The sequence below is a fragment of the Eptesicus fuscus genome, chromosome 21 (assembly GCF_027574615.1).
Source record: "Eptesicus fuscus isolate TK198812 chromosome 21, DD_ASM_mEF_20220401, whole genome shotgun sequence".
Taxonomy (NCBI): domain Eukaryota; kingdom Metazoa; phylum Chordata; class Mammalia; order Chiroptera; family Vespertilionidae; genus Eptesicus; species Eptesicus fuscus.
This window is the reverse complement of record NC_072493.1, coordinates 37,837,445-37,848,618: the sequence shown is the minus strand read 5'-3', so window position 1 is coordinate 37,848,618 and position 11,174 is coordinate 37,837,445. Positions and strand designations below refer to the sequence as shown.

At 53.6% G+C, this 11,174-nt stretch overlaps 1 protein-coding gene across 1 annotated transcript; it reads left to right on the top strand.

Annotated features, from left to right (window-relative positions):
* The first annotated feature begins 278 nt into the window (after positions 1 to 278).
* EXOSC5 (exosome component 5) lies at positions 279 to 9,891 on the top strand. The gene is made up of 6 exons (XM_008139557.3): positions 279 to 504; positions 5,335 to 5,448; positions 6,000 to 6,121; positions 7,333 to 7,473; positions 8,794 to 8,883; positions 9,720 to 9,891. Exons 1-6 carry the CDS (start codon positions 369 to 371, stop codon positions 9,810 to 9,812), a joined length of 696 nt encoding a protein of 231 aa, XP_008137779.1. The 5' UTR covers positions 279 to 368; the 3' UTR covers positions 9,813 to 9,891.
* The last annotated feature ends 1,283 nt before the right edge of the window (positions 9,892 to 11,174 follow it).

The following is an 11,174-nucleotide window of genomic DNA, read 5'->3' as shown; positions in this document are numbered from 1 at the left end:
CTGTGAGTGGGTAAAACGAACTAGTGTCCCCAAAAAGTCACTCTGGTGGCCTCATCGTAGTTGTTTTTATAACAGGCAAAGAAGAGGGCAACCTGGCCAGAGCCTCGCGGCTTTAAGGCCCGGGGCCTCGGGTAGGACTAGCCCTGGCCAAGGACCGCCCCCTCTTTTCCATTGTCCAATGGCCTTTCTTGAATTTCGAGGCGGGAGTGGGCGGGATCAAGTTGTTAGTAAACGGGAAGACACGTGCGGGCCCAGGGTTCTGGCGCCGCGGGGTAGGCGCGTGCGCACTGGGGGACGCAGCCTGCACGCCGGCGCGCGCTTCTGTGCGGAAGCGACTACCCTCGCGGTGTGGACGGGTGGAGCGGGCAATGCAGTCTGACGCCAAGATCCGCACTGAGTATGGAACAGATTCCGGTCCTCAGGGTCCCGGCTGCAGCCTCCGGCACTTTGCTTGCGAACAGAACCTGCTGTCCCGGCCGGATGGCTCTGCCTCGTTCCTGCAAGGTGAGAACTTAATCCCCACTTGATACTGCCCGGGCCACGTTCATCCAGATCGTATTTGTTTTAGGGAATGGCTATGGTGTATCTTGCAAAGGAGTGCCCACCTCCTCTGATACTAGCCGGTTAATGTCCCTCCTGGACTCGTACAGAACTTCTTGCCCAGGTGAATACTGCTAGCTACTCTAGGGTACCCCCCCCCCCGCCCTTCCTCTCCCTCCCTTTCTCCCTCGCGTCTTGAAGGGAGAAGATATCAGGAGAGAGGGGCAGACCTCCCACAAGCCAGAATACTCCAGAATGAATACTCCAGAATAGGAAAAATCTCACCAGAGTAAATAACCCTTTGATTAGATTCCTTCTCCGCCTCCCACACACATACCCTGGGTCCATACATCCCAGACTGAGGCACACCTGCCCATTTGTATAAATCCCCTGTAGCCTGGCAGATCACCATTACAGGCCTAGTTACTCCTGCCATGGCAGACCTTTCGTCCAAGTACATACTTTTCAGATTGAGGGTGATGTCCACACCCTGGGTTGAAAAAGATTTTCCCCACCAATCAGATAAATATCCCTTTGACTGGGCTACACTTCTCTCCATATGAATAAATATTCCAGAGATTGGGGTAGATCTTACCATCCCCTTCCTCGAGCTAAATACCTTTCAGACTCCCTGACCCAGGTAAATATTCCTCTGGAGATAGGCCTGATGGTCACCCCCATAGATGCTTTAGTCCTCCCAGGGCACTACCTTCTACTCAGTTACCAACCTGCTTTCATGCATTGAACAGGTATGTATTTGTACGAAGTACTGTTCTAAGCACTGAGAATATAGCAGTAATTTATTTTTTTAATCCCTGACCTAGCCCTGGCTGGTGTGGCTCAGTTGATTAGGTGTCATCCTGCGCACTGAGGGCTTGTTGGTTTGATTCCCGGTCAAGGCACATGCCCTGGTTATAGACTCCATCCCCAAGCGGGGTGTGTACGAGGCAGCAGAGCAATGTTCCGCTCTCACATCAATGTTTCTCTCTCTCTCCCCCCGCTCCCTTCATCTCTCTAAAAAAAAAAAATCAGTAAAAAATATATTTTTTAAATTAGTGAAGAATCTTTAAAATAAATCCCTGCCTGGCCAGTGTGGTTCAGTGGTTGAACGTTGAACCATGAACCAAGAGGTCACTGGTTCGAATTTTGATCAGGGCATATGCCCAGGTTGCAGGCTCTTCCCCCTATAAGCAGTGTGCAGGAGGCAGCCAATTGGTGATGTTTCTCTCATTGATGTTTCTGTCTATCCCTCTCCCTTCCTCTATAAATAAATAAATAAATCCCTGATCTAATGAAGTTTACACTCTAATCAAGAAGACAGACAGTAAATAAGTAAAATGCTACAGAGAAAAATACAGTAGGAAAGGGGAATAGGGCGTGCCAGAGAGGGTTGCAATTTTGGTTTTTAAATCCTCACTCAAGGATATGTTTTGTGTGTTCCTTTTTTGCATGCCCCAACTGGGGATAGAACCTGCAACCTGGGTATGTGCCCTGTCCGGGAATTGAACCCACAATCCTTTAATGCACAGGGCGATGGCCAAAATCGGTTTGGCTCAGCGGATAGAGTGTCAGCCTGTGGACTAAAGGGTCCCGGGTCCGATTCCAGTCAAGGACATGTACCTTGGTTGCGGGCACATCCCCAGTGGGGGGTGTGCAGGAGGCAGCTGATCGATGTTTCTCTCTCATCGATGTTTCTAACTCTCCATCTCTCTCCCTTCCTCTCTGTAAAAAATCAATAAAATATATTTATTTAAAAAAATGCACAGGGCGATGTTTTAACCACTGAGAACACCATTCAGGGCAAGGGTTGCAATCTTAAATAGGTCAGGAAGGGCCTCAATGAGATGGTAACATTTGAATAAAGACCTAAAGGTAAGGTAGCAAACCCTGAATCTATCAGGAGGGAAAGTATACCAAGCATGGGGAACAGCAGGTGCAAAGGCCCTGCGGCAGAACCTGCCTGGTATGCTTGAGGAAGTCGGGAGACCAATATGGCTGCAGCGGCGAGAGGAGGTTTTGGAGAGGGGTAAGGAGGCTTGCACAGCATATAAGGCCCAGTAAATGAGATGAGAGCCATCGGAAGTTTTGCTCAGCAGAATGACATGATCTGAATATATTTCAACAAAGTCTCTGGCTTCAGTGTTGCCTGTAGAGGGTATGGGGGAAATGGGGAGATGATGATGGCTCAGACCAGAGTGGAAGCAATGGAAGTGGTAAAACTCTGGATGTATTTTGAAGGTAAAACTGACACAATTTGCAGATGGTTTGGTTTTGGAGTTTGAGAAGAACAGCACGGAGTTCTTTACCCAGATCAGCTGTGCTGGGGAGAGATGAGGTATTCAGTCTGGAATATGAAGTTTGTGTTGGCCAGTGGATATCACAGTGTCACGGTGGACTGGGCAGTTGGACATACACATCTGGAATTCAGAAGTGAGACCCCGTATGGACATATAATTTGCAATCCTCTGGCTATAGATAGTATTTTGAGCTAGTGATTAAATGAAATCGCCAACAAACTTGAGTTTATAGATGGGAAAGAAAAGAGATCCCGATCCCAGGACTAAGCCCTGAGTCTTCTCACTGTGAGGAGCTAGCAAAAAGACACTGAGAAGGAGCCAGGAAGGGATTCGGAAAACCGAGAGAGGGCAGCGACCTGGAGCCCAGAGAACGTGTTTGAGATGTAAGGGCCAGCCCGCTGCCTCAGTCCCACTGACAGGTTGCATCCCGTGAGGATGGAATGGACCTGTGGGTTGGCAATTTGGATGTATGCGAAGCACTGAGCAGTGTGGGCACTGTCAAGAGCTGCTCCTGTGGAGTGGTGTGGTCACGGCAGAAAAGGAGACGGAGTTGAGACAGCTCTTTGGGAGTTTGTCCTTAAGAGGACCAGGTCTGTGGGGCAGGACTTGAAGATGGATGTGGGTAGAGAATTGCTCCAGAGAACTGTTGGAGCTCTGTCGTGGAGAAGGGGAGAGGGGAGGGACCCCTGTACCACAGACAGCTCATCTGGAGTAACAGGAATGAAGACCCCAGCATGGATCGAATTCTCTGAGGTAACTTCCCCCCTTGGGGCAGATTCTCCTAGAACACAGAGAAGCCCTCAGTAGAGCAGCAGTCCCTCCTCCCAGCCCCAGGAAAAACAGCCCCAACTGGGAACCGTCTCAGGGCTTAGCTCTCTTGCTAAATTCAGATGCCTCAAATGTCTTAGAACGTAGCAACACTGGTAAGGGTAGCCTCTTCCGTGTTCTAAAACCCCAGAGCCCCGGGACCCTGGCACAAGGGGAGTCCTTTCAGGTGCTTCTGGCCTCAGACCCTCGGGCAGCTTAAAAGGCAGAGCCTGAAGGCACCCACACCTGCTCAGGCTGCCTTCTACATTTTCCACTACGTGCTTCGGGGTTCTGATCGCAGACCAGCGTTTGAAAGCACTGCTTGAGCTCATTTCCTCACCCCGCAGGTCGCAGGTCCCCCCTTCCTCCCCACACATCAGAATGGCCTGTGCAGCTCTGGGCATCCGTTCTTTAAAGCTTTGTGGCGATTTTAATGCGCAGTCGGGGTTGAGAGGCACTGCCTTCGCTTTTGCTGGAATCAAGTGGAAAAATAGCCGAATATCAAAGCAGTCATGGCCAGGTGTTCTGTGAGGCCTTTGTTCGTTTACACACACACACACAGGCCTGTGGGCGCTTTGAATCCCGCTGTAAAATGTATTTCTTGGGAACTGTGGTCAGAAGCGTTTGGAAGCCACTGCTGTCGTCCAGCCTCTCCATTTTGCAGATGGTATAACTGGGGTCCGGAGAAGTGATCAAAATCAGCCAGGGGAGCAGAGCCAGGAGGAGGCGGACAGAAAGAACTACAAGCCAGGCTTTTTATTTCCCAGGTCTTGCTTCTCTTCTCTGGTCCTCACCCACTCTGGGAAATAAGCAGCAGCCAGGACCCACACCCAGAGATTTATCCCTTTCTTAGGTTTCCTGACCACTGCAGAGTTTGGGGACGAGAGTCTGGGTGAGGGAGGAGAGTGGGGCTGGGTGAAGCTTTGAGAGCAGTCGAGACCAGCTGCAGTAAGAAGAGGGAAGGTTAGCCTGGCCGGTGTAGCTCAGTGGTTGAGCGTCGATCTATGTCCCAAGAGGTCACGGTTCGATTCCCAGTCAAGGCACATGCCCCGGTTACGGCTCGATCCCCAGTGTGGGGTGCACAGGAGGCAGCCAATCAATGATTCTCATCATGGATGTCTCTCTCTCTCTCTCTCTCTCTCTCTCTGTCCCTCTCCCTTCCTCTCTGAAATCAATAAAAATATATTTTTTAAAAGGAAGGTACTGCCGGCCGGCGTGGCTCAGTGGTTGAGCATTGACCTAGGAACCAGGAGGTCATGGTTCGATTCCCAGTCAGGGCACATGCCTGGGTTGCGGGCTTGGTCCCCAGTGCGGGGCATGCAGGAGGCAGCCGATCTATGATTCTCATCATGGGTGTTTCTCTCTCCCTCTCCCTTCCTCTCTGAAATCAATAAAAAAATATTTTTTTTTTTTAAAAAAAGGAAGGTGCTAAGAACTTCCTATTAAAGTTAATAATATTACTAAAGCCTGTTGCATACTCGGCATGTACCAATACTGTTATTGTCCCCATTTTACAGGTGAGGAAGTGGAGGGAGGGAATGAAGCAAGTGCTTCAAAGAATCACTGCCAACAAATGGTGGACCAGAGTGATGGGGGGAGGGGGGACCCTGGCCATCCGGCTCAGCGCCCACACTGTTCAAGGCTCCGAGGCAGGGCCCCTGTGAGTGAGGCCTGCATGCTCTCTCCCTAGGGGACACCTCTGTCCTGGCAGGCGTGTACGGGCCAGCCGAGGTGAAGGTCAGCAAAGAGATCTTCAACAAGGCCACACTGGAGGTGATCCTGAGGCCGAAGGTCGGGCTGCCTGGTAATTGGTCTCCAGATGTCCATCCTGCTGGGACCTCCCGCCCAGCTCCTCCCTCACTGCTGTCCCCAGTCTCTACTGTCCCCTCGTGTCCCCTCAGCTATTTCTGTCTCTTTCTCCAACTCCGCCTCTGAGTCTCTGGGTCTATGCTTCTGTCACTTTTCTCTTTGCCTCTCTCTGTTTCTGAGTCTTCCCTTCCTCTCCTCTTTCCTGGCTCCATCTCCCCTTCTTTCCATTAACTTGTTTTTCTGCCCTCTAACTCCCATCTCCCTCACTTCTGCGGACTGAGCCCACTGGGATGGGCCTGGGCAGTAGCACGGGGCATGGAACTCTGGGGTTTTCCTCCCCCAGGAGGCTCCCTTGCTAGATGCTGGAGGTGCCAGGGGTGGGGTGGGTAGCAGCCAGGCCCTGCCTCCTGCCCACTCAGAATCCAGTGTCATCCATGCGGGGTCCTGCACCCACCCAGGCTGAGACTGCAGGTCCTTCCCAGAGGAATGAGTGGGGCATATGGAGAAAGAGAAGAGCCTGACCCCTCCCCACCCTGGTTTCCCCAGGTGTAGCAGAGAAGAGCCGGGAGCGGCTGATCAGGAACACGTGTGAAGCGGTGGTGCTGGGGGCGCTGCACCCCCGCACCTCCATCACCATCGTGCTGCAGGTCATCAGCGATGCTGGCTCTGTATCCTTTCTCCCAAGCTGCCTCCTCCAGGAAGTTCTCCAGAATCTCTCTAATCACCTACCTTGCTGATGGACAGGAGCTCCAAACACTTGACAGGCACCAAAAAGATTAGCAAACAGCTTGAGTGCTTACTGTGTGTCAAGCACTATTCTGAGTGCTTTACTCACATTAACCCATTTAATCTGCACAGCAGAGTCAACTCACATAACTAGTAATTGGCAGAGCCAGGACTTGAACCCAAATCATGTGCTTCCACAGTCCAAGGCCCCTGGCAGATGGAATTCTTATGTTCCTGTGTTTCAGGGGAGGAAACTAGGCCCAGAGAGGGGAAGTCACTTGTCCAAGGTCACACAGCTGAAGACAGCAGAGACAAAATTCACGCCCACTCCTCACTCCAAAGCCTGTGCCATTGACCTCCACCCTGACCCTGAGCTTATGTTTGAGACTCAATTCTGGGAGAGCCCTGAGCAAGCAGAGTAGTTGGGCCAACAGCTCATCTTTGGGCGACAGGTTGAGGCTGAGGACCAGAAATAGGCATTTCATAGACAGGAGGCAGGAAGAGCTGTCGTAGCCCCATTTCACAGAGGGGCAGACCGAAGCTCGGAGGGAGGTCATAGAGGGTCAGTGGCAGAGGTGGGATGGATTGATTCTAAAGCTGGGCCCTTACCTGCTGTGTAGACCTGGGGAGCAAACAGGTGGGACCAGCTGTCTGGCTCGGCCTTGTGCTTGCCTTCCACCTCGCCACAGCCACACCCCTCCCCTGGATGGTGGGCTCCCTGCGGGCAGTGATGACTCCTCCCTCCGTGTCCCTGCCAGTCTGTCAAGGTGGCGGCCGGCTGCCTGCCTGCCTGCCTGCCAGATTCCCAGGCTCCAGGCCTGGCTCTGCCAATACCTCCCAGGTGATCTGGAAGGTTTCCCCCCCCCTCTCTGCACTCATTCCCTACAGGTGCTTGGCACATGCCATTACAGAACTGTTGAATATCATGATCCCTGATTGAGGCTCAGAGAGAGTAAGTCACTTGCTCAAGGTCACAAAGTCAGTTCTGGAATCCAAGGCTACTTGATCCCAGAACCACTTGGAACTCTGCCACGCTGCCTTCCTGTGACCAGTTAGGGATGCAGCCACAGCACTGGCTGGGGGTGGAGGCAAGGACACACTCTGCTGGCCAGACCTGCAGTAGGAACTCTTAACCACTCCCTGTGGCACTCAGCTCATGGCCTGTTGCCTGAACGCCACCTGCATGGCATTGGTCGACGCGGGTGTGCCGATGCAGGCCCTCTTCTGTGGGGTCACCTGTGCCCTGGACTCTGATGGGACTCTCGTGCTGGACCCCACAGCCAAGCAAGAAAAGGTAGGTGTGAAGGCCAGGGTGGTGAAGGGCTGTCATGGTGACGGCTGGCTGGCTGCCTGCCATATTCCTGGGCTCCAGGCCTGGCTGCCAGGACCCTGTCCCTCTCCTCCTCTAGGCCACACTTCTCTACAGCAGTTGGCTACCAGCTCAGTCCCAACTAGCGAGGTCTGCTCTGTTCATCAGGGAAGTGCAAGAAACCCAACTCAGACTGCTTGAGCAAAAAGGGAATTTATTGACATTCAGTGCCAAACTCATAGCAGCGATTGAGCCTGAGCCTCAAACGCCGTCAGGATTTCCTTCCTTAGTCCTGCTCTTTTCTGCATATCAGATCCATTCTCTGGCAGCATCTCTCCTGAGGCTGCAGCTGGCCCCTTAAGCTCTGTGCTTACATCTTAAGAGGCTCAGAAGCAAAGGAGGAGGGAGCGTTCCTCGTCGGCTCAAGTTCACGGTGTCCTGGGGCTGTGGTTACTTTGAGTTATTTGCCCAGTCACTTCCAGTCAGAAAAGCAGAAACCACCTGGAGGATTTCCCACCGAGAGTTGAATGCAGGGAACTGGTTACAACAGTGTTGGAAGAGCTGAAGGAGCAAAAAGGAAGGAGGCTGAAACCGGTTTGGCTCAGTGGATAGAGCGTCGGCCTGCGGATTGAAGGGTCCCAGGTTCGATTCCGGTCAGGGGCATGTGCCTTGGTTGTGGCCACATCCCCAGTAGGGGGTGTGCAGGAGGCAGCTGATCGATGTTTCTCTCTCATCGATGTTTCTAACTCTCTTATCTCTCTCCCTTCCTCTCTGTAAAAAAATCAATAAAATAAAAAAAAAAAGGAAGGAGGAGGGTCACCCAGAGATCAGGAGCCTCCAGCCAACGTGCACTTAAGCTGTTAAAGGCATCCCTGCAGCCAGGTCTGGGTGCACAGACATCCTGGCTTTGCACTGGCTACGGAAGTCCAGAACCTGTCGCACCCCCATGGCTACTGAGGCCGCTGCCCCAACCACAGCACCGGCCACTGTCAGAGTAAGGCCCTGGGTGCTGTCCCTCCTGCCAGTCTCGCACCAGAGGAGCAGGGAGGCACTGGGTAAATGGCGTGCACTGTGACCACCCTGCAGGGCAGGAGTACTGCTCGGGAGCCTGGCAGGACCATGTGGATGGAATCAGGTGTAGACCCAGAGGAAAGGCAGGGGAAGCCAGGAGGGGTAGTACATGGACAAACAGCCACACTCCATGCAAGAGTACCTGCCTGCAGGGAAGGCGAGTCCCTTGGGATCAGCTGAGATTGTGTCTGAGGGGAGAGTCCAGGTCCCTCACCTTCTTTCTCTCGTCTCTAGGAGGCCCGGGCAGTCCTGACATTTGCACTCGACAGTGTGGACCAGAAGCTGCTCATGTCCACCACCAAGGGGCTCTACTCCAATGCTGAGGTACCAGCATGCAGATGTGAACCCTAGCTCTCCTCCTCCTCCCTCTCCCCGCGCCCCCCCCTCCCCACGTGTTGTCCCAACTCTGCCCTACACTCAGGGGTTCAAGGAAAACCCCCTCCTTGCATTCCTTCTGTAAATAGAGTTTTAAACTTAGTAGCCACAGAAACCTCTGTGAGAATTTTAAAGGGGAAGCCCAATTAATGAAACAGGAAAAGAGAAGAGGAGCTCAGGTTGAAATCAGGAGGTGGGGGTACCTGAAGGCCCCCACCAGCTTCCAGTTCAGAGCACTGCTCCCCTCCCCCATCCCAGGTCTGAAGAGTTTGGAAACTTGGGCCAAATGGTCTCCAAGAGCCTTTCCAATCTGGACTCCCGAGAACCTAGGGATACGTGGCAATACAGATTTGGGGTCTCAGATTCCATGGCTCTCAACATTATTCGGAGTCGCAGGGCCTATGGCCCTAAAATTCTAGGATCTTCAATTCCATGAGCTGAGCTCTAAGTTTCCAGAGTTATGGTCTCTTCCAGCTGTCAGAATGTCTGAGCCCGTTGATGTGAGGCCCTGGAGCTGCCGGAAGCTGGTCCCTGAACCCCTCACTTTCTCTTTTTTCCTTCGCTTCCCCTCTAAAAGGGCCTACAGTAGAAAAGAAGGAGATGCACTTGGAATAGTCCCTCCCCCCCCATACCCCCGCCTGCCTCACCTGGGGGGTGGGAGGGTGGCCAGGTGAAGGGGGAAGTGGTAGGTTTGTGGGCCCTGGAAATCAGATGGGCCAGCCAGGCCATGTAGGTGCGGGGATGCCCCCCACACCCCCCGCACTGACCAGTCTCTCCCCGCCCAGCTCCAGCAGTGCCTGGCTGCAGCCCAAGCCGCCTCACAGCACGTCTTCCGCTTCTACCGGGAATCGCTGCAGAGGCGTTACTCCAAGAGCTGAGGCAAGCTGGGGCAAGGTGCCCCGCCCGCCGCCGCCACCCACTACCTCAAGCACAAAATAAACCAGCAGCCCAGCCTTGCCTCTGCGTCCTGTGTGCCTGGGGAGCTAGTGGGCCTGTAGCTGCAGGGCCCCTGACCTGACCACCTGAGGAGAGCACTTCCCTGCAGCCCCCCAGGGTTGGGGGTTGAGGGACACGGACACCCCCACTGGGAAAACACTACTAGGATTGCACACTTACTGAATGAATTCATTTAGTCTAACAAATCTATTGAGCACCCACTTCTCCATAGTGAACGAGAAACCCAGGTTCAAGGAGCACAGGGGTGATGGGCAAATAAAATGGGTGTCTGTCAGATGATGGTAAATGCTATGACCAAACAAAAAAGCAGGGCAGGGGGGCTGGGGGGAGGCGAGTTTAATACATCAGTCAGGGACACCTTCATAGAGGGGATCGCTGAGGGAGCCAGGCAGCAGGCTCATAGACGTGGGGGACTCGCCCCAAAAAGAGACCCATGGAAGTGGAGGGCCAGCAAGGCCGCCGGTGTGGCTGGAGCTGAGCACATGAGGACAGGAGAAACATGGTCTGGGAGAGAGGGCTGTTCCAAGTCCACATTTTAAGATGAAAAGCTCAAGCCAGTCAGCTGCCAGCAATGGAGCATGGGTCCCACTCAGCCCCGCCCCAGGCCCCAGATGTTCACACAAACCCAGGGAGGCCAGCACACTGGTTCTCCCTCTGCACAGGGGGATGACAGGTCTTGGTTTTCAGGGCTGGTAGCACCCCCTTAGGGGGCATTTGGAAATACACAGGGACCTTGAGTTGCCACTTGACTGCTCCCCCATCCTTTTATTTAGTGGGCAGGAACCAAGAATATGTGAGCATCAGCCAAGGGATAACTCCCACAAGTGGGCCACCTGGTTGCCAGGACCCCGTTGGCCGCTTACGTTTGGGGGTTCGTGATGGGCCCTGTGCTGCAGGCTTCACATGTTTGAACTAGCTCGCGGTTCCCACTATTGCCCCTTAGGGCGGTGCCCTGCTCATCCCGGCCCGGAAGGAAATGCATAAATATGCCTCCATGAAATGCTCAGCAGAATGCCCAACGGGGAAGTGCTCTAGGAAGATCCCCGGGTGGCAGCAAACGGAGTGAGAAAACGGGATTGTCACTCATTGCTCAGTAACACTAGGCCCCATTCAGTGAGCCTGTCTGCCCCTCCGCAAAGCGCTGTTCACGGCAGCGCTCCGTTCTACCTGCCAGAAGCCAGCACTTGGATATCACCTTAAGGAAGGCTCCCTTCTCTCCCCACCCACACCCCAGTGTCAGGCCCTGGGATTCAACTGGGGCTGCCTCTGAGTGGGCCCCTGGG